General features: G+C 32.5%; 3 protein-coding genes across 32 annotated transcripts in view; all 3 read left to right on the top strand.

Moving 5' to 3' along the window:
- The window catches only part of LOC126694329 (serine/threonine-protein kinase ZRK1-like), a 54074-nt gene that overhangs the window by 16461 nt on the left and 13948 nt on the right, over positions 1 to 23665 (top strand). The window lies entirely within an intron of this gene.
- On the top strand, positions 5404 to 10407 carry LOC126694334 (meiotic recombination protein SPO11-1-like). Of its 4 annotated transcripts, XM_050390564.1 has the most exons (15): positions 5404 to 5484; positions 5601 to 5700; positions 6817 to 6890; positions 6994 to 7095; positions 7534 to 7607; positions 7843 to 7859; positions 8502 to 8571; positions 8643 to 8679; positions 8882 to 8929; positions 9019 to 9077; positions 9140 to 9171; positions 9292 to 9397; positions 9599 to 9719; positions 9802 to 9865; positions 9955 to 10407. In XM_050390564.1, exons 1-15 carry the CDS (start codon positions 5430 to 5432, stop codon positions 10079 to 10081), a joined length of 1086 nt encoding a protein of 361 aa, XP_050246521.1. In that variant the 5' UTR covers positions 5404 to 5429; the 3' UTR covers positions 10082 to 10407. The 4 variants fall into 4 exon arrangements, with proteins under 4 accessions (XP_050246521.1, XP_050246523.1, XP_050246524.1 ...); XM_050390566.1 differs by lacking the exon at positions 7534 to 7607 and having other exon boundaries at positions 7026 to 7095; positions 7843 to 7893; XM_050390567.1 differs by lacking the exons at positions 7534 to 7607; positions 7843 to 7859 and having other exon boundaries at positions 7026 to 7095.
- LOC126694325 (non-functional pseudokinase ZRK2-like) overlaps positions 17322 to 23665 on the top strand; it is a 114118-nt gene continuing 107774 nt past the window's right edge. For 13 of the 25 annotated variants that reach the window (XR_007645724.1, XR_007645717.1, XR_007645725.1 and 10 more), the window contains exon 1: positions 17346 to 18353. Coding sequence is in view for 11 of the 25 variants with exons in the window: in XM_050390550.1 (XP_050246507.1) it covers positions 17558 to 18353 (796 nt within the window). In the remaining 14 variants the exon portion in view is untranslated. Of the gene's footprint in view, positions 18730 to 23665 lie in introns of all 25 variants that reach the window. The other 12 variants (XM_050390545.1, XM_050390535.1, XM_050390522.1 and 9 more) reach the window with 11 other exon arrangements.

Here is a 23665-nt window from a genome sequence, read left to right as displayed (position 1 = left end):
TTTATTTTTAAATTATTATGTGTGTGGTTATAACAATATTCTCAATGTTGAAAAATTCAACTTGCTTTCGCCTGTTGCTTAATAACAACGGAAATTTTGGTTGGTATGTTCATTTAGCCATGCAAAAGCATTGTGTCCTTTGTCTTGTCCATTAAAGATGATTTGCATTTGATGAATAATAGGAGAGTGGGACCAGTTAATAATAAACATATTCACATTATCGCATATCCAAATGTTTCAGGCATGCCAACAGGTTGATTTCAAGTCTTCCTAGTTCACAATGACTCAAAATTTAAGAGATTAAAAGGAAGAGATTAGAGATTAGAAGGCAAAGCCAAGGAAGATAAGTAGTGTTCACTGTTAATATTCTTCTACATTGATGCTCTAAGAGTCTTATTCACAGTAAAATGAACTAACCACCCAAATTTGTCTGGCAAACTTATTTCCTCATGACATTACCATAGACAATAATAACTGGTACATTGGCATTAATTCATTCAACTTCTCTTGAAAAAATGATTTCAATCATCCTCGTACACAGCTCTGAATGAAATATATATTGTACACCTCTTAAAGAAAATACATATTGATGTCCCGAATAGAATGAAACAAAAAATTGACAATATCCTAACATAGATGTGTCTTATCCTGCTCTAGTGTTGCTGCTCCAGTGTCTTTTTAACTACAAGAATTCAGATGGATAAACACCAATATGAATTAGAATTAAATACAGAATTTTCTTGGAGAGATATAGTCGCAGAGGCCTGCTCAAACTTTGGATGGAAGTAACAATAAACATCTAAGTCAAAGCTCTGGATCACACTAACTCATCTGATGTCCAAGAGGCTCTAATCCAGTAGCCTTGGGTGTCAATCCATGCTGAGACAGATATTAAGCACCGTAAAACTTACTCAAATGACTCATCCCACCATCACAAATAATAGTCACAACTCACAATAGTGTGACCTGGGCCTATGGATTGTGTCATAAAACGTCTGACAGCTCTGACACAATTCATGGCCAATGAACTTCCAAGAAAGAGCCCATCATTCTTCAAAAGAAACCTGATAAAAGTTCAAGAAGCATAGCATTGAAACACAGAAAGTATTTGTGTTCCAGCAAAGGAAAATGGGTGAAAAGAATGGATTTTTATTTTTTATTTTTCATCATCTGACAAATATTAATGGTGGACCAAAAAGGGAAAAAATCCGCAGTAGAATCAACAAAACAACAAACTGGTAGAATTGACAGAATCTTTTTCCCATTGGTTTCATTCTCATCCTATCAGAAAAATATATCACTTTAAAAAAACAAAGGCATGCTCCAACCAAGACATTTCAACACCTTTCAAATCTGTGCCTCTGAAAGTCCCCTCAAGTTTTGCCATCATGAAATTCTGTGCTAACCTATATTTTCCAAGTCCTTCTGTTATTGTGTCAAATGGATTCTTCAATCTTCGTCCTTCAGCATCGTCTCTAGTGTGCATCGTCTCTAGTAGAAATTCCACTATAATTCTCATGTAATGGTTTTAAGTAATTTGATAAATATTAATTATATCTTATGACTGCTTTTGTTAATCTCAAAAAATGATTAAATTATAACAATTTACAACCATATAGATATAGTAACTATTTATGCATCTAAAACCCTCGAGATTAGCTTGAAACCAATATCAAATTATTAATGCTATATTATTAAAAAAAATTTATTAGAAAATACTCATTTTTATGAAAAATAATAAATTATTACCTAAACTAGATGTGGTCTTTGCACTTTTTATTGATAACAATACTTTTTAAATATTTTTTTCTATTCGATTAAAGCATTTGCTTCTTAATTTTTTTTTCTTTATTTCTTTTTTATAGTTTTTGAACTTTTAAAAACATTGATAACATAGGATGAGGCATGACACACAATAAAGATATATATAAAAAATATAAAATGTAGTTAAAAAAAAAAATGAAAAAAACACCTATGATGGGGGGTGGGGTTGTTTTGGGTGAGAGGGGTGTGCACAGGTTAAATTGAGTGGGTGGAGGGCAATATTTTTATAACCCCCTAATGGAAGGTTGGAAAAATTGCAATCCGCTGCTGACACCAATCTATAAATACGACGGATCGGTTGAACATCTTTAACAGTTTTAACTTGACAGGTTGAGCAAATTAGGCGGGTTGACAAATACAATTATCTAAATGAAATTATTTCAATTAAATTGAATAATAGCTTCCCCCTCAAATAAAAAAAGGAATGAAAATTTTCCAAATTTTATTAAAATAACACAAATACTACATTATTTTTATAAAAATGATTAAAATTTTATGACACTAAAAATAAAAACATCTATGATTCTTAAAGTGGACATGTAGATAGATTAAGAATAATAACAAAATCTTAGAGAGAGTCGCTAGAGTTTATTAGGGATGATAAATGTGGAAATGAAAAAATAAAATGAAAGAGATAGAGATGAGTGAAATGAAGTGGATGTGTATGTGAGGTAGAATTTTGCAACATAACAAAGTTTTAAATATGTATAGGTGGGCGGGTGGGGTTGTGGCGGGTTATTCAACCTGACCCGCTAAATTATTTGTCAAACCCACCCAACCTGACCTGTCTCACTTAATAGACCTACATGGATTGAGTTGGGTTGGTTCAAGTTGGGCAAGTTAGAAGGTTTATTGCACGGACCTACTTAGAGAGTGCAAATTTTTTCATATACATGGTTTGGATCCAATCCTCTTGTGCATTGGACTCGTCACATGTCATTATTTGGTCCAATACATGAGAATTGGACCCAATCTTTGCCAATTTCCAACCATTTTGGATTAATGGTCCAAGGATCATAGCCAATCAATGGCCTTGTAGCTAAATTGGCATCTCCCCATATACTAAGTGGTTGGAAGTTTAGAAGGAAAAAGGTTTGAGTTGCGGTGTTAGCAGCATATTATAATTATCTCTATGAAAAAAAAAAAAAGAAAAAAAAAATAAGTCACAACTGATTTGGCAAATAGATATTAAACGGTAATTAATAATTTTGGGGAAAAGAAAGAAAAGAAGATTCTTTTGGTTGGATGGAAATGCCTCAATTCAAATTCTCCATGATCCTTACCTTATATAAGATCTCGAGCTCGTTATGGGATTTTAAAGATTCTGCTTAGGTGAATTTATAGAAAGATGAATATAATCATAACTTTTAATTTATGGAGGGAGAGATTTTAGGACAATCTCAACGCATGACAACTCAATATGGTATTGTATATTTAAGGAATATATTTTCAGAGTAACCCTTTTTTTTAAGGACAAGGCACACAATTTTTGAAGCTTAGTAATAGCTAAAAATCACTCTCGTTCTCCTTCATTCCAGAAAAACCCATTGGAAAAAAGTTGAAAAAACTCCAACAAAGTTGGTTACAATGGAATACTCCTCCGCAGAAGTGGTTAGATATTAGAAACAAAAACCTTTTTCTCGTCTAATTGTTGTTTTATTTTAATAATTAATAATCTTTATTTTTGGTTTTTGTCTTTTTGTTTAATTTTCTTGGATTGTTGTCTTTGTAGACTTGTGTTCTGAAAGTGAATTCACAGTGTGAGACTTGGAAGAGAAAAGTGATGGAAGTCTTGCAGAATGTCGGTGGTATGTTTTTTTTTCGACGAATTTGTTGCATCTTTAATTGATAATATATATTTGATACTCATCTTGTTTAATTTCATAGGGTGTTTTTTAGTAAATTAATAAAATATAGAACTACAAGAAAATTGTGTATGAACTTAAAATGACAATAATAACAACACTCATTGATATTAATGAGATGATGGGTGGCCATTTTTTTATAATTCCATAGTCAGAAAAAGGGGAATTTGATCCCTGAACTTTTTTGTTAAAATTTAAAAATAATAGGAAGTTTCAGTTTTTTTTTTTTTTAATATGAAAAAGAAGTGTCAGTTAAATTATAAAACTTATTATGATAATATGGCTACTTTAGTTTAAATTACCAAGTTTGTATTAATTTTCAGAATAAATTCTTCACTCATATTTCATTTTTTTTTTTTTTTCATTAGAAATAAACCATAGGTTGGTTTGTTATTGCAGGACAAGTTGCAATTCCTAAACACTTTTCTTTTAAACCTTTTCTATTGTTAGGAGTGTATAATATTTCTATAGATGCTGAGGAAGGGACAGTGAAAGTTACTGGGAGAGTAAATCCGAATACACTATTGAGGGTGCTAGAAAGGTATGGGAGACACATGCAGAGGTCAAATGGATTCGGTTTGATGGTGAGGTTAGGGAAAGAGGTTACTATTATTATGGTGAAAATGGATATGTTCCATCTCCATATGCTCCTGCTCCCTATGGGGTGTCATACCATTATCCAGTATCAGCAGGGTATGAATACCCACCAATACCATATGGAGGCCTTGATTACCCATGGTATGACAGCTGCCGCCACATTCTGCCATTAATGCTGATTTTTAAAATGTTGAAAAATTATTTGGTGATCATTTTTTTCTTTTAATGTTTTCTTTATTTTGTGTAGTCTATAGTTTATACACCAGTTTTTGGACTGACTTTACTCCAATGTGAATTTCCTGACTCAAAAATGCACCACAAGGAGGTTTCTCTTTGATGCCTTGAAAAATGCTAGACTCTGAAAGCCATAATTGATGGTGCAATTGAACCAATATTGACATCTCCTTTGGAAACATTATGCGAGTAGTGTTACACAGTCACAAGGTGCTTGGCTATTTTGGTTCTTTAGGTCGTTGGTTGTTTACTTAATTCAATTTACACTTAAGATGTCTCAATTTCTACTTCTTATTAGTTAATATTAGTGACCGTACCAAGGTTTACTAGCATTCATTAAAGTTCAAAACTTCAAATTGCACTCTCTAAATTTGGAGTATTTTTTTTTCCCTAAACTTTTAATTTTGTTAATTTCATCATTTATAAATGTTACTAATGTGGTACTTTCATCCACAATCTTTTTAAAAAGTTGTTGCTCTAATCCCAAAACGATGTAGTTTAATTATTAAGTTTGATTAAAATTCATTTCAGTTCTTTAATTTTACTTTTATTCAATTGAATCCTCAAAAAAAAATTATAAAAGAAAGAAAATGATGAAATACCTTTTCATATATATACTTTATAGAGTAAGATATACAATTAAGTTGTATCGTAATTCAATAATAAACGACTAATATTAGTGATATTATTTTTCATAATTATTCATGATTAAAACAAAATTACTTTCATTTTTTTATTAAAAAAAAGTTTTTGGACTTAGGATAATAATAACAAAATAAGTAACAAGCTTTAAACCGGGTCGACCTGAAATTTTTACAGCATGATTCCGGGTTGGAACCTACCTATAAATATCCAGAAAATGAAAATCTAACATTTGAAAAAATCGTACACAGTCACAGAAAGAAAAAAATGGAGGGAAACCGTGGGAGCTCACAGCGCTGCGCTTTGTTACGAAAAATCAAAGGTCAGAAAATTAAATTTCAAATTAAAAAAAACGCATTGAAATACATTCACGTTCTTCAATCACACTCTCATCAACAATTCAAATTCTTATAATTTATGGTTTCTTTGAATTTTCAGAGTTCACTCGAGCTATAGTACAAGATCTGAGCATCGGACGGTCACCGATCGTTCTCATCGATCGGTTCAGAGTTCACTGCACGAATCCTCAAGCAAACTGGTTCGGTTTCTTCTCTTTCAAATTCTTTCAAAAATTCTTGTTCCTTAATTTTTTTTAACGGAAACATGTGCGAAGAAAATGTAGCCATGTAGGTTTGGTTATTACTCGTAGCAAAATAGTAATAATTATTATTAATTAGTAATTTGATTTTTTTTTTTTTTCCATTTGTTTCAATAACATTGACGATCGTATTTAGGTTTTCGAAAATTGATTCGAAAATCAAACACCACTGTTTTGTAGAATTTCTAAAAGCTTCATTAATTTTCAGCGCGTAATTGATTCGCCAAAGACCTTTAATTTTAAAATATTTTTTGCTTTAAAAAAAAAAATTGTTCATTAGTTTATTTAACGGAATTAGGCTTTATTTATGGTTGAAATGAAAAATGCGTGAAGGAATTGTAGGTTTAGATGAGAATTTGGTTATTGCTCTATAGCAAAATAGTGATTATTAAAATTTAATGAACTTTTATAGTAGGCTAATCACTATCCAACTGTTATTTGGCTATGAAGGCTGGTTATAGCAAATAGTATTGGAACTAAGGGTTTTTTTTTTTTTTTTTTTTTTTTTGGAGAAACGGACCTAAGGTGTTAGTTGGAGAAAATAACACATTTAACACTAGGAAGTTGGGAGCACAGGCACCACTAGGAAGTTGTGATTACGGCACTGGACACAAGATGTACACGCCACGTGTCCATCTCTTTACATTCTAGTGTTCATTGAATGCATAGGATTTGGCTTGCATCCAACGCCTTTGTGCAATGGATGTAAGATGGATGCGCCACATGTCCATCTCTTTATATGCGGTGCATCTATTGTTTGTCTATTGCTTGGGATTTGGTTTGGCCTGCATCTAGTGTCTTTGCACATTAGACACAAGATAAACACACCACATGTCCATCTTTTTATATGTCGCATGCTTCACAAGATTTGGCTTGCGAACACGAGATAGATATGCCATGCGCCCATCTCTCGTATGCAGTGCATCCAGCACATTGGATGCAAGCCAGACCTTTGAATAAAAATGGGATGTAGTTGAAAATGTTATTATTGTTGTATACAACTTTGCTGATCCCAAAATTTTGGAACTAAGGTTTAATTTTTATTGTTTTATGCAGCTGTTGCAGCTCTGTTTTGCCAAATGGGAAGGAAATTCTCACACTTCAAAGGGAAAACCATGTGCATAGGCTCGGTGAGTCGGTTTTGACCTTAACCACTTATGAGAACCTTACAATGAGTCCTCAATTGTATGGAATACTATCCAGCTATTGATGAGTTATTGAATTCTATTTCAGATGTCTTGCTAAGAGTGCTATTGATTGTTCAGCAACTTCTGCAAGAAAACCGGCATGGGTCCAAGAGAGATATATATTACATGCATCCATCTGTATTTTCAGGTAAATATGAATTAAGCTTCAGTCCCAATTTCAAATGATATTTCTTTTTATATTCAAGTTTCCCTATTACTGTGATAGGAATCTGAAAAATGCATGTTCAGTGGAACAAATTTGAGTAGCTGCCCTTAATTTATACTTTGTGCAATCACTTATCAAAAAAAAAATTATACTTTGTGCAATCACTTTATGTTAAAGAAAGTCACAAGCTTCATCCTGGGGAGAACTTTATGAGAGATAATTTGATATCTTTGATTGTGCTCAGGTCTCCATTTGTCAACATTGTCAGTTATTTTAAAGGGCATAAGTCAGCACTTAGATATTTCGGAGAAATCTGAACTTAAAGTTAGATAGTATTAAATTTTCTTCCATAGATTTCAGTCCTCGTCTGCTTGAATGACATTGCTTTCTTAAATATCTTCCGCTTATTCTGCAATCCAGAACAGTCAGTTGTAGACCGGGCAATCAATGACATTTGCATCCTTATGCAATGCAGTCGCCACAATCTAAATGTGGTAGGTGTTTTCCTTATGCTTTCCTTTTCATCTGAATATTGCTAATTCGTTTTTGGTTCTGCTGGAGTGTATAAAGCCTTTGTGGTTTAAACTGAACAAACCAGGGGAAGGCTTAAGAAATTTCCAAGTGCATGGCTGCACTAGCCTCAAATTTTTGTAAAACCTGTGTCACTTTGTTTTCAATTACAAAGAACTTACACTTATTAAGACATTTATATCTTGTCTCTTTTGGCAGGTTTCTGTGGGCAATGGGTAGGTACTTGGGATCACACTCAGACCTTTTAAGATAAGTAGACAATCATTATTTTTTTCTGTCTGAATTCTCTTTCTAAGATCGTACTCAAAGTGTTGTTTGCCAATAGCAGATATGTGTTACTGGGTGAATATATCATATCTTTCCATGTCATAGGATTTTTATAGCCACCGAAATGTAATATACGTTTAACTGAATGATTATCAACATGAGTAGTTTATAAATTTTTGGATATATGGCATTCATTAGGCATAGCTAATAATTTCTATATGCTGAACTAATTATTTCCAGTGATCATAAAATTTTCAGATCTACCCTCAGTTTATGTACTTTCCATTGGACTCCAACAAGGCAGACCTTTCTTCAAGTAAAAATAATAATAATTTTTTTTTAAAAAAAACCCTCTTTTGTGAAGGGGATTAAATAGTCCTTTAGAGAGGAGAGGGGGGGGGGGGGGGTGTTCTGGATGAGCGATAGTGCTTTACCACTTAAATAGTTCTTCACACACTGTTTTTTCATTTTTGAGTTTTCTCAACTACATAGCTGACCCTTTGACCCATAATATGCTGTGTTGATTTTTCTGTAGCATCCTTAGTCAATGTGCTTAGCTGTTAAAGTTTGTTGATCCCAATATTCTACAGGTTGGTGATGGGCTGGATAAGATTCTTAGAAGGTGGAAGGAAGTTTGATTGCATAAATCGTCCTAACACAGTAAGAACAGGAACTGGTATGGTTATTTAATTGTCTCCAATTTATATATGTCTGAACCGGTTCTATTGCAGGCCCACCCCATCCCTGTTCAAGTTGAAGAAGTCAAAGGTATCCAATTACTAAGATAATATGCAGGACAATTTAGAACAATCTATGTTTATAATTGATGCAGGCATTGGCAATAAGATTTATCTATTTTTTTCCTATGCATTAGTTGCAAGGATTTTTTATGGTATTCCTCACTTGGTGTCACGTATTGTCTGGAATACAGAGAGTAGATAATTGAAATATTCCTAATTCTTGCATGTAGACATTGTTAGTGTTGCTGACTACATTCTAGTTGTGGAGAAGGAATCAGGTAAGCAATTATACTGGTAATACTTATAGGAAGCACAACTTCTAAGTTCTAACATTCTTCCTTTTGACTAAATTATTAATGATATGCAGTATTTGAGCGATTAGCTAATGACCGGTTCTGCAATGCAAACCGTTGCATTGTCATCACTGTAAGCTCTTCCTTAGGTCATTAGGCTCATCTCAAAATCCTTTTTGACCATTTTTTTCACAGGGAAGAGGCTATCCAGATATCCCCACCAGAAGGTGAAAACTTTCACTTTCAGTTTACAATGTTTCTCACCATATTGCCATATATGTCACTTATCATTTTGTTTTCATGTATCTATTTGGGCTTTCTGTGAATATATGCATTTGTACCAATAGGTTTTTGCGGCTGCTCATTGAAAAGTTGTGTCTACCTACCTATTGTTTGGTTGATTGTGATCCATATGGCTTCGACATTCTGACCACATATCGGTTTGGTTCAATGGTTAGGTTTATTAAATTGTTAATGATATTGTTGTTTATTTATCATCCACTTGAGCAAGCTAAACAACATATATACTGGTAACTAGGAGTCTAGGACTGTGTATATGAAACTCTAAGAACAATGTAAATTTCCCATTTTTTTGAAAAGTTGACAAGGTTTTTTTTTTTTTTTTTTTTTTTTTTTACACTTCTATTTTGTTAGCAAATGGCCTATGATGCAAAGCAACTGCGTTGCCCAGAGGTATGCTGGCTTGGAGTTTTTCCTTCAGATTCTGAGAAATACTGTCTTCCACAGCAATGTTTCCTTCCTCTGACAGCAGAAGGTGATAGATGGTACTTGTAGTGTTTCAGATAGGCTTTCTTATTTACGTAGTCTTCTGCTAATGTTCCTGATATTCCTGCCAGACAAGAAGAAAGCTGAAACTATGCTAAATAGATGCTACCTGCAAAGAGAAGTCCCAAGATGGAGGTAAAATTCTGTAAAATAACCTGTCATTTTTCTGTTATCCTTGTTTGCCTGGACTACACAGATACTGAAGTTTTACTTCATCATGAAAGGTTGGAACTAGAGTTGATGCTGCAAAGAGGGGTGAAATTTGAGATTGAAGCATTGTCTGTGCATTCACTATCCTTTTTGTCAAAAGAGTACATAACATCTAAGATTCAAGGTGGAGTGCACATTTAACCCGTCTGAAAATTTTCAGTGTACCTGCTACCATCTGGGAGAACATTTATATTATATCTGCAAGATTTAAAAGTTAAAACATAATCTTTAAACAATGTTTTATAGTTATAGTAAGAAGTCCAGTCAAATAGAGCCCAAGAACTCTCTTTTGGATCCAAGAAACGGCTCTTAGAGATCTTTTTTCCTTTTGGAAGATACAAGAGTGAAACACAGCCTATTGATATTGGAAGAGGCAAAAGAGTCTTACAATGTATCATTTTTGGGTCCAATGAAATTCTTAGGTATAGGAAGAAGTCTTATCAAATAGAGATTTTTTCACGCAACCATCTTCCATTTGTTAATACGATATATAAGAATCAATGCTAAAAATAGTACTACACTCTTGATCATGAACTATCAATTGCTTGTTGAACCATATGAATTGAAAATAAGATGCTCCAAATTTAAGAGTCCAAGAGTTTTATAAAACGTTCTTGATGGGTAAAAGAATGTGAATGAAAGATCCCATTCATAGTTTTGGAGCATCATCTAAAAACGGTCAAGTAAATTGCTTACAACCTTCAAAGGAGAAAAATAAAGGATTTTGGAAAGGGTTTGGATGTGGCAAACAGAAATCATTATTTGAGTAAAGCATCGAAAACCTTCAAAAGTTGATGCTAGTAGGCTGCCTGATTTTATTTATTTTTTAAATAATTCAAGAATTGGGGGTGGAGGATTTAAATGTTGGTCGTCTTGGTTGAAACATCATGAGGTGCTAATTAGTTTGAGTTATAAGGCTCTTGACAGTTTGCTAATTTAAATCTGTAAAGTAACATGATCGATCTTTGGTTTAAACCAACTGGTTCATCCAATCAAAAAATGGAATAAGGAATGGATAAAAAGAAAAAACAATGGATTTTTTTTTTATCCTTTTTGTGAAAAAAATTATTGGTTTTCATATGGATCCTATTTACATGTTACTTGGCCATGTCAAAAATATTGGATTTCAATATTTTATTTTAATAAAATAAAATAAAAATGCCACAGTGATCACTTTCTGTGGGTGAAAGGGTGATCGAAGACCCTTTTTTTTCATTAGAAGGACCAAATTCTTGAATTTCTGGGCGACTGGGCTTTTGGAAGGCCTGCTGTGTTTCTTACAATCCACAGCTCTCACAAGCATTCCTAGCCTGGATATGGACTTTTTGTCCTGGGAAATTCAAGCTTATTTCAATTAGGCCCAAATGTCTTCTTGAATGTTTTAGAAACACAGCGAAAAGCAGAAAATCAAAGACCATTTACAAAATTTGACATTATACAATTATTATTATTATTATTATTATTATTATTATTTTGGATAAATCACAGTATACTACAATTCGCCATCAAGGACGAATGTTATATGAAACCTAACAAGTCGGTAGATTAAAGACAAGAATCACACAACCACATCATGACTAGATAAGTCTCCACCCATTTGGGATTAATGGTCCACGTATCACAGCTAGCATCACAGCTGATTTGGCTAATAGAGGCAAGGAATGATACAATAAAACGGTAAATAATAATAATTTTGGGGGGAAAAGAAAGTAAAGAAGATTATTTTGGCGTGATATAAAAGTCTATGCTTATGAGCTTATTCACAAGAACATTATTGTGTTTGAATTTTGGTTGTTTAGTAGTCGATTCTAACCTTGATTTGAGCTTGGCTCATTTGCTAAATAAACAAAAAAAAAAAGGTTTTTTTCGTAAACTAAATCCACTACAAGCACTATGTAAAATTGCCTTAGTGCATTCTTCAGTTTTCTCAACTGGGATCCAATTAGCTTGAGCCTAGCCAAACATTACGTTAAGAAAATGAAAAAATCCCTCTTTACTTTAAGAGAATAAGACTAGAAGTGTACATAATAGGGTACAAACAGGTCAACACAATTATTGTTAGGCATAGGTGCTCATAAACATATCTAGTTCCCAGCGGGCTTTCAAACAACAACCAGTTTTAGTTTCAAAATTTAAATATGGTTATGGACAGTTAATGGAAAAATTAGGTCAAAATTAATTCGGGAAAATGGGCATTTGTCTCTAATTTATATACTATGTAGCAAAATGTCCCTGTTTTGAAACTCATTTTAACAAAATTGAGTTACAGGTGAGAGCTAATGTCGAGTTCTATGCATACTCCCCCTTCTCACATGAATTGTGGGTCCCATCATAAATTTAATTAGTGAGATCCACAGTTGTGTGAGAGGAGAGAGTACGCATTTATGATACTCTGAGAGTACCTAATAATTACCCTTACATTAGCCCTTCAAAGCCAATCCATACCGTGTGTTGACTTTGGAGGGCCCCAACGATTTCTATAGTATTTGCTTTTATTTATTTATTTTATGGTCCTTTTTTTGGTCATGTTTTTAATTTGGTCCTCAATTTTTTATAACTTCATTTTTTTTTCTTATATTTTTAAACTTATTGATATTTTGATCCTGACATCATCTCACTTACAAAAAAAAAAAAAAAAAGTTATTTCAAACTAGTAGTGCATTCCATTTATTACTTAGGCATTTTTTGTAAATAAGTCCATTTACTACTTAGACATTCTTTGTAAATGAGATGATAATAGGGACCAAAAGGACAACAAGTTTAAAAATATAGAGATCAAAATAAAGTTATAAAAACTTAAAGACCAAATTATAAATATGACCAAAATATAGAAAGAAAAAAGTATTGTCGACAAATTTTTTGGTTTTTTTTTTTTTTTTTTTTTTTTTTTGCCTCAACATTTTTTGAAAATAATCCATCTTTTAGCTTTTTGTAACAAATTTAACATAAAAATTACCAAATACCATATCTTTTGACAAACATTATAAATAAAATAAAAGGTGATACGTCCCTAACACACTCTAAATATAATGGATTTATGCAAAATTAAAAAAAAAATGGAAAACATATACATGTGAAGCACAAAATTTATGTGGATTGACCTTGGATCTACATTCACAAGTGGTGTCAAGGAAAAAGTTTAACTAAAAAATTAGATCCACGATTTGGTTTTTCTAATTGTCATGAGGGTTGTCATTCTACTCTTTTGTCTTTCTATGTCATTTTTTTGTTGCATTATTTCTATAGCACTAGTTTCTTTCTTTTCTATCAAAGTAATTTTTAGTGTCTTCAAATCTTCTTTTTTTTTAAGTCATCTTTTTCAAAGTCTTTCTTATTGTCTTTATATGTTATAGCTATAGGTCTTTAGGTTGTTTTTAGTTTTCTATCATCTTTTCTACTATTATTTATATGCCAGTTTTCTATTGCACTATTCCTTTCGTCATGCCAATTGTCTGTTGTGGTTTTTACTGAAGGTGATCATACACATGAGGAATTTGAATATAATGATCATAACATACATGATAGAACTAAGGCCGAGGAATTTTTAGGCCACCTCTGTGTTTTGCTTGGGCTTGCAATTTTTTCCTTATTTTCAGGCCCGAGTATCACTCTAATATATATAGAGTACTGTATTAATTAGGTTCATATAGAGTTACTACGCAAAAAAATATGTTCATTTAAATTTAGATTCTAAGTAAAACTCACCATCAGTTTGGATAGAACAACCCAACACCAATCAAATCTTGAATAAATTTCTTTAAACAGAATCTAAGTATTTGTAGCTTATTGTCGAATTTGAGTTCTGATTGGTGTACCAATAGCTTGGGTTACAGTCAAATCTTAGCCTCTCTTTTGGGCTGGAATGCAAATTTTCACTAGAATTGTGGTTAGGCATCAATTATTATAGTCAAGCCAATTTGTGCCGTAAACAAGTGAAATTGTGGGTTCAAGATGCACCAAATATCTTTGTAATTTATCAATTAAAAATTTTCTGGAGTTACTTTCAATAGCACGGCCTAATAGGTTAACTCTACTTTATTCTTTAAAAAAATATACAGAAGTTTCCATTGGAAACAGAAAAATATAGTCACCATAAAATTGAGACATTATTGGACTTTAGCCCAAGACATAGGGCTTATCTCTCATGCCCAAAGAACACCGACATTAATAATTAGCAGTTTTAACAATATAGCAAGCAGCCATGACCAATAACACATCAATGATCACTAAATATCATAGAGAACTCACTAGAAAGTTAAGATGACTCAACTCTTCCACTATTATTATTTTATTTTATTATTTTTTTTTTTGTCCTTTGGAGTGAGTACAACCAATAGGACAAAATTGCCTTATACCCTTTTCACCCAAATTATATAGCCTTATGCCCCATTCCCAGACTAATTAGGGAAATGCCCTTCTTTTGAAACTCGATTTTCTCAAAATCTAGTTAAGCCCTATAGTGACGTTTTTAAGGATCTATAGTAACGTTTTGTAACTTGAGCTCCATGAAATCGAGTTACAGAATTGCCTATAACTCAATTTCATGGAGATCGAGTTACAAAACGTTACTATAAGTCCTTAAAACGTTATTATAGGTCCTTAAAAACGTCACTATAGGGCTACAGAATTTTTTTTTTTTTTTAAACTCGATTTTGAGAAAATCGAGTTACAAAAAAAGGGCATCTCCCTAATTAGTTGGGAAGGAGGGCATAAGGCTATATAATTTGGGTGAAAAGGGCATAAAGCCACTTCAAGAGGCCCTGCACCTCACTTCTTTACGAATTTCAACATGTCGCCCATAAGATGTAAAGAACCGGTTACAAGGACCTGATGAATCAATTTAAATAATATTAGAAGAAAGCCAAATGAATGGAGCGAGATCATTCTTTACAAAGATGATATATGACCATAAAGAACAAAATGCAAAGACAAGCAGGGAACTCGTAGATGAAACAGAACAGCATTACAACAGTCATGCTTTTACTGATTGAAAGGTGGGCTTGCAAGTTTTAGCAATTTACTCAATGCAGGTGTTGCAAATTGATGCAAGTTGATCCCATGATTAAATTAATCAGGCCGTAGGTCGAGTAAATAATTAAATTTGTCTAATCATGGTTTTCAACTGGGCATTGAATACACTGCCCATTCAAGTAACTTTTTAAATTTCACAAGCACTCAAAACAATTCTGTCAAACTCCTCGGTATCAGGTTGCAGGAAATATATATATTTCCAAATTTGCAAGTATAATTTGAAAAGTTGTTTGGTGTACAACTACATTCATTGTCACATCAGTTTGTGAGATTTTTTTAAAGTAGAAACATGTTAAAAGTACTACAAATTTTACTACATAATACTTAAAAACTAGTGCGGCAATTGATGTGATTAGTGAGTTTTAATCACCTCATAAATGATTGTTGAGTTGTCTCTTTGTTATTAGTGACACATTAGTTAATAAGCTTAATGTAGAAAAACTTGTAGTACCCGTCACACTACTCTTTGTAGTAAAACTTGTAGTATTTTAGCATTTTTCTTACTTTTGATGACACATTAGTGTGTAGAAATCTATATAGTAAAAATTGTAATACAATTAATATCACTCTTAAAATTTTTTAGGAAGTTTTAAAACTTAAATCAAACTTGACTTGAGTTAAAATTTTATAACACAAAGATTATTTGTATTTCTTTCAAAAAAGTATATGGACATATGGTAAATATATTTGTATTTTTGTTACTAATTTCTCAAAGATGAATGTAATATACTCGTACTATACAAATACTGTTCTTTTTCCGTTTCTGTATTTTTATGCCGAGCTTTTGACACGTACTTTTTAAAAGATGCAGAATTGCACCTATTTGTATACCTACTGTATTAAACACGTACCGTATTTTATTAACTATAGGGCAGACAAATATAAAAATTTTAAATTATTGTCATTCTGATTTTTTATTTAAACTTTTTCCTCGACCCCACTTGTGAACATAGTTCTAAGGTCAATCCACATAAATTTTGTGCTTCACATGTATTTATTTTCCTTTTTTTTTTTAATTTTGCATAAATCCATTATATTTAGAGTGTGTTAGGGACGTATCACCTTTTTATTTTTTTTTATAGTGTTTATCAAAAGATATGGTATTTGGTAATTTTTATGTTAAATTTGTTACAAAAAGCTAAAAGATGGATTATTTTCAAAAAATGTTGAGGCAAAAAAAAAAAAAAAAAAAACCAAAAGTTTGTGTAGAAAATTTGAAGACACTAAAAATTACTTTGAAAAAGATGACTTAAAGAAAGAATATTTGAAGACACTAAAAATTACTTTAACAGAAAAGAAAGAAACTAGTGCTATAGAAATAATGCAACAAAAAAATGACGTAGAGAGACAAAAAATTAGAATGACAACCCTCATGACACTTAGAAAAATCAAATCTTGGATCTAATTTTTTAGTTAAATTTTTTCCTCGACACCACTTGTGAACGTAGATCTAAGGTCAATCCACATAAATTTTGTGCTTCACATGTATATGTTTTCCCTTTTTTTTTTTTTTTTTTTTTTTTTTTTTGCATAAATCCATTATATTTAGAGTGTGTTATGGACATAGCACCTTTTTTTTTTTTTTTTTTTTTAGTGTTTATCAAAAGATATGGTATTTGGTAATTTTTATGTTAAATTTGTTACAAAAAGCTAAAAGATGGATTATTTTCAAAAAATGTTGAGGAAAAAGAACAAAAAACCAAAAGTTTGACGACAATACTTTTTGCTTTCTATATTTTGGTCATATTTATAATTTGGTCTTTAAGTTTTTATAACTTTATTTTGATCTCTATATTTTTTAAACTTTTTGTCCTTTTGGTCCCAATTATCATCTCATTTACAAAGAATGTCTTAGTAGTAAATGGACTTATTTACAGAAAATGCCTAAGTAATAAATGGAATGCACTACTGGTTTGAAATTACCAATTTTTTTTTTTTTGTAAGTGAGATGATGTTGGGATCAAAATGTCAGTAAGTTTAAAAATATAAGAACGAAAATGAAGTTATAAAAGATTGAGGACCAAATTAAAAACATGGCCAAAATAGAGGACCATAAAATAAATAAATAAAAGCAAATACTGTAGAAACCGGTGGGACCCTCCAAAGTTAACACACGGTTTAGATTGTGAGGAGGGAGATGCGTGGAATTCAGCTGCACTTGCACTTTATAAAATATAAAATAAAAAATAAAAAAGGAGGGAGATGCGTGGAATGTGGATGACAAAATCAACGACTAATCTTTCTCAAAAAAAAAAAAAAAAAAAAAAACCAACGACTAATGTGAAGCGGTGTTGCCCACCCAAGTTAACACACGGTATGGGCCTTGATCGGCTAATGTGAAAAGCAAAACCTCTACTTTCCTTTTTGAAATTCCGAAAAAAAGCTAAAGGGGAGGAAAGCTCCACTTTACTTTTACTTTACTTTCGATGAAACCTCCCTCCTGAAATGAAATGAATTTACAATAAAAATGCCCTCATTGTCATTGAGCTGAGCCTCCATCCCTCGCTAGCAGTAGCAGAGTAGTAGTATTAGATGTAGAGCAGAAACAAAAGAGAGCAAGGAAGGACGTTCCACATTCAAGCTATTATGCGCTGGAGTTGGTTCACCGATCATTTCTTTATTAAAAGAAAGCAAAGAGAGGAAAGAGCGTTTTATGAGAATGGAAGCAAATTACTTGAGAAGCTGATTGCTTCTTGCAATGCCAAGCCTATTCCCATCCGTACCTTCTCCCCTCAACAGCTCCTCCTAGCAACCAACAACTTTTCTTCTGAACAGCTGGTAACGGGGTTCTCTATTCGGTACAAGGTTTCTCTTGAAGGACGAATTGTTCTCATTAAAAGTTCTTTTGTTCGCAATGCCAAGCCTATTCCCATCCGTACCATCTCCCCTCAACAACTCCGCCAAGCAACCAACAATTATCCTGCACAACCATCATGGGAAGTTTATTGGTACAAAGGTTCTCTTGAAGGACGAATTGTTCTCATTAAGCGTTTAGATAATTTTGCCAATTTCGCCATCAATGATTTAGTGATTTCTGCACAAATGAGTGGTCACAGCAATGTATTAAAGCCCATAGGTTGTTGTCTCCACACTCGAATCCCCATTTTGGTGTTTGAATTTGCCGCCAATGGTTTCCTTTCTGATCGAATTTATGTCTCCCGTGTTACTGAACTACAACATCAGCCGATGGAGTGGGAGAGAAGGTTAAAGATTGCAAGGCAGATTGCTCATGCTCTTTCTTATCTCCATACTGCCTTCCCTAGACCTGTCATCCACATGGGTATACGAATGCACAGTATCTTATTAGATGAAAATGATGTTCCCAAATTGTCCAGCTTTTATTATTCTGTATCAATTCCCGAAGGTGAAGCTGACGTGGAAGGTTTTGATGGCATTCGATATCTAGGTTTCTGCGCCCCCGAGTTTATAGCAACAGGCAAGGTAACTGAGAAAGCTGATGTATATGATTTTGGTCGGTTTCTTCTAGAACTTTTAACTGGAGAGGATTCTTATAAAATATCCCGATTGACAATTGGTAAAGATTCTAGTTTAGTAGCATACATACATAACAGTGCTCAAGGTAGTTGCATAAACGAGATTGTGGACCCTGCAATCTTGGCTGAAGATGGGGATGGATGTGCTAGTTTAGAGCATCAATTACAAGCTGTGGTGGACCTTGCCTTGACATGTACAGAGGAAGATCCACAAACAAGGCCAACTATGGTTGATGTCACCAAACAACTCAGACGGATTGAGAGGTTCGTTCCGTCAGTAATTATTTACTCACTTGATTTCATCCAATCATATGTTATAGATAAACAGATTCACATTATTGCATATCCAATTGTTTTAGGCATGACAACAAACAAAATTTACTCACTTGATTTTCAAACAAATGGCCATGGATGGAATTTTTTTTCTCACATTTGACGATTCCATCCTCACATTGTGCGGTTCCAACATCACATATGACAGTTCTTTTATCACATTAGGTGGTTCCCTTACTTTTTTCTCACACTTGACGGTTCTATCCTTACATTGTGCAGTTCAAACATCACATATGACAGTTCTTTTCTCACATTAGGTGGTTCCCTTACTTTTTTCTCACACTTGACGGTTCTATCCTCACATTGTGCAGTTTTAACATCACATATGACAGTTCTTTTCTTACATTTGGTGGTTCCCTTACTTTTTTTCTCACATTTAACAATTCTATTATCAGATTGTGCAGTTCCAACATCACATGTAATAGTTCTTTTGTCACATTTGGTGATTTCCTTACTCTTTTTCTTTTCGCATTTGATGGTTTCATCCTCATATTGCGTGGTTCTAACATCACATATGATAATTCTTTTGTCACATTGGGTGGTTCCCTTACTTTTTTCTCACAGTTAACAATTCTATCCTCACATTATGTAATTCCAACATCACATGTGATAGTTTTTTCTCACATTTGATGGTTTTCTTACTTTTTTCTCACATTTAACGGTTTTATCCCCACATTGTGCAGTTCCAACATCATATGTGACAGTTCCTTTGTCACATTTGGCAGTTCCCTTACTTTTTTCTCACATTTGACAGTTTCATCCTCACATTGTGCAGTTCCAATATCACATGTGATAGTTCTTTTGTCACATTCGGTGATTCCCTTTTTTTTCTCACATTTGATGGTTTCATCCTCACATTGTGCAGTTCCAACATCACATGTGACAGTTCTTTTGTCACATTTGGTAGTTCCCTTACTTTTTTCTTACTTTTGACGGTTCCATCCTCACATTATATAGTTCCAATATCACGTGACTTTTTTTTTTTTTTTTTTATATTTAGTGGTTCCCCTTTTTTTTTTCTCACATTTAATGGTTCCTTTCTCACATTGTGCAGTTCCAACATTATACGTGACAGTTTTTTAGTCACATTCGGTGGTTCTTTAGTCATCAATCAAGGCTACTACACCAAGTTTTATGTTTTTTAGGCATCTTCATTAGATTTGACTTTAATATTGTGAATTTTATCTAGGTTCATGTGATTTAGGAGAATGGAATCCCAGAAATTGAAATTTAATTGTTTATTGATTATTTGGGGGGATTGGAATCCTAATTTTTATTTAAATTTTTGTTTAATTGATATTTTCAATTTCGTAATTCAATGTTTTGTATCAAGGATAGGGAATTTTGAGATTAGAATCCTAATGTGCAACATTCATTATTTGTGTTGAGAGTTAGATACTAATGTGCAATATTTATTCACATTCACAAAACTTAATGATAGGTATCCTATGCTTTCTTTCTTTGTGAAAAAATTCAAACCCATTCCATGTGTTTGTCTCATGTTTTTGTTTTGTGCAAGGTTACTAAGTATAAGTAGTAGCTTAAATTCTTATTTCATTGTTAGAATTTTTTTCCCATTTGCTTTGATCGTAGAAAATAAACAATGATTAATTAATAATTCATATTCAATAGTTTTTCAATGTATCGTCACATTCTTATTCCATATTTGTACTTTTTTCACATTCAATGTTTCTAATTTTGTTTACTCACATTTGACAATTCCATCGTCACATTAAGCCATACCAACATTACATATGGGCATAGTCAACCCAACCCAACCCAACCCCACCAAATTACCTAATAATCGACGAATATATATAACAAAAATACTCCTAAAATCTCTAAAATTTTTGAAATACCCTTAAATATACTAAAATTACCAAAACACATCCTAACACTTTAAAATTTCCAAAATAACCCCAAAACTCGCAAAAATTATTGAAATATCCTAAAAACCTAAAAAATGACTTAAATACCCTATAAACCTAAAAAATAATTGAAATACCCTTAGATACTAAAAAAATGTCCTAAATGACCATAAAACCAAAAAAAAATGACTGAAATGACTTTGTAACTTAAAAAGTGACAGTAATGCCCTTAAAACCTAAAAAACGACAGTAATGCACCTTAAACCTAAAAAATGACCGAAATACCCATAAAACCTTAAAAATGACCCAAATGACCCTAAAACCTTGAATAAATTTCAAAAATACCCTTAAAACCTATAAAATGACTGAAATACCCATAGAACCTTGAAAATGACCCAAATGACCCTAAAACCTTGAATAAATTTCAAAAATACCCTTAAAACCTATAAAATTACCAAAATACCTCATCAAACTTAAAAATGACCAAAATACCCTCGAAACCCTCAACAATTACCGGAATACACTTAGAACCTTAAAAATGATCAAAATACCTTTAGAACCTAAAAAAAAAGATTAAAATACCCTTAGGACCTAAAAAATGACAGAATTACCCTAAAATCACACCAACATTACATATGACTGTACTACTATCACATTTGATGATTCCCCTATGTTTTGGTCACATTGGATGGTTCCAACATTAAATTGGCAGTACTAATATCACATGACAGTACCATGACCACATTTGGTAGTCCCTTTTTTTTGTCACATTAGATAGTACTAACATCAAAATGGTTAGTACCAATGTCATATTTGGTAGTTCATTTAATTATTTTTAGTCACATTGGATGGTACCAACTCAATATTCTCTCTCTCTCACATATGTCCTTCTAGCCATCTTTGCATTTGAGATATTTTACAATTTTTTGAAAAAAAAAAATTTCATATTTTGATTAAAAACAAAATTGGATTATATAAAAAGTCTAAGTATGTCCGTCACTCTTACACTCTCCACCTCTCCAAGTAACTCTTTGGAATTGGTGGCTATTCATCAATTTTAATAAAACCCATGACAATGATTTTTTATAAATTCCAAATATCACCATTAATATCTCAGAGTTAGAGAAATGTTTTAGATTATTTTTTTTTTATAATGAAATTAAAGGGAAATGGATCAAAGTACATCATTCTATGCCAGAATAGAAAAATCCTTTAGCAAACACAAGAGATTAAATCAAAATGATATAGAAGATAATTCATGACCTCGCACAACTTGTGAGCTCAACGCGCTTTGATGGTCATTTGAATTAATCTATGTGTAGCAAATGGAAAACTTGATCTACAAGTGGTCATTGGAATCTATTATTTCAATTTTGCATAAAGTTGCAGTTTTTCTAAGGGGAACACATAGGTCATGTCTCTCTTTTTTTTTTTTTTTTTTTTTTTTTTTGAGAATCTAGGCTGAAAGGCCCTTTTTTATTCATTGATGAAATAAATTACAAAGCATCTCTAAAATAGATGAGCTATATCATCAAGAATAGACTCAAACCAAACCTGTAGCTCATTGCCTAACTTAGCACTTTTGGCAAGAAAATGGGCAACGGAGTTGCCTAAGTGTTGGACATGGGTAAAGTTATAGACCCGAAAACCAGAAGCAATAAACAAAACATCTTGGATAACATGGCCATACTCTGGATGAGAGACATCCCTGACCAACAACGATTTGATAATTATCACCATTAGATTTACAATTCAGACAACAAGCATACTTAACCACACCTCTACACAATAGGTTATGTAAAGTTGGAAAAGTCTCACTAGCTGCTCTCCAAATCAGGTGCTTCACCTTGTAAGGAGCCTGTAGATGTCATATCTCCTTCCATAACTATGTACTCCTTTCCCCTGATGAGTAGCTTGGCATCGAATTTTTGTCATTCATTGCTAGTAGTTTATAGGCTGACCGAGTGGTGTATTCGCCATGGTTTAAGGGTAACCACACCTGTTTGTACTGTGATTCATAAACACTAAGAGGTATCCCTTTTCAAATCTTTGCTTCATGAGGCAGAAAATTATTGTCAATTAGCTCTACCTTCCACTCATGCTTGTCATGTCTTTAAAAGTGATAAAATCAAAGCTAAAATCAAAATTGACCACATGAGACTTTGAAATGTTGTTCAATGTTTTAATTGTTGAACAACTACAATTAAATAACAAGACATGAAATAGCTAAAACTAGCAATATTTTGAATAACTGATTAAAAGTACTCAACATCCTTGGACTACATTGTCTTTTATCTTAAAAAGAATTTTATAAACACAAAGATAACTTGATTATCTCTCCCTCTTATCTATTTTTGCTCCAGTGCACTATCTGCATCTCTCTGGTAAGGGGGGAAAAGAAGAAACAAGTAAAAACAGCCAAATTTATAAAGAAATAAAACCATAATCAAAATCCGTCAAACTAATTCTTCTTATTTATTCTTGAGCTATTATTTGCTACTCCTTGGAAACCCTAAATAATATGATAATGATTCTAAATTAACTACAAGCCTTTTTCATTTTCTTTGCTTTTAAACCCATGTGTATTTTTAATAGTTGGGGTTTTCTAGGAGTAGCATATAACAGCTCAAGAATAAATGAGGCTAAAAAGGAAACAAAGAATAAGGAACAAGTACTCAGTCAAGCACAAAATGAGGCCGAAAAGGAAACAATGAATAAATTATTCATATTGATAAGCTGAGTTATCTTGATAGGAAAAATGAAATGGTTATATATAAGCTAAGTTATTAAAATTAGATATTACTTTAAAAAACATGTTATAAGTGTTTGGACCCATTTACAAAAGCAACACACAAAGTAAGCAAATAATTAAACTTATTTAATAAACCCATCAATAAAGGATTAGTCTCTGGTCACACCACTGGATTAGGAGTAGGTTCTTAGAAATAACTTATAAATGGGGTAGATTTTTTATCAAGGAACTTAGTTCATTCCAATTA

This window comes from Quercus robur, chromosome 8 (genome assembly GCF_932294415.1).
Source record: "Quercus robur chromosome 8, dhQueRobu3.1, whole genome shotgun sequence".
Lineage (NCBI taxonomy): Eukaryota > Viridiplantae > Streptophyta > Magnoliopsida > Fagales > Fagaceae > Quercus > Quercus robur.
This window is presented reverse-complemented; position numbering and strand designations above follow the sequence as displayed.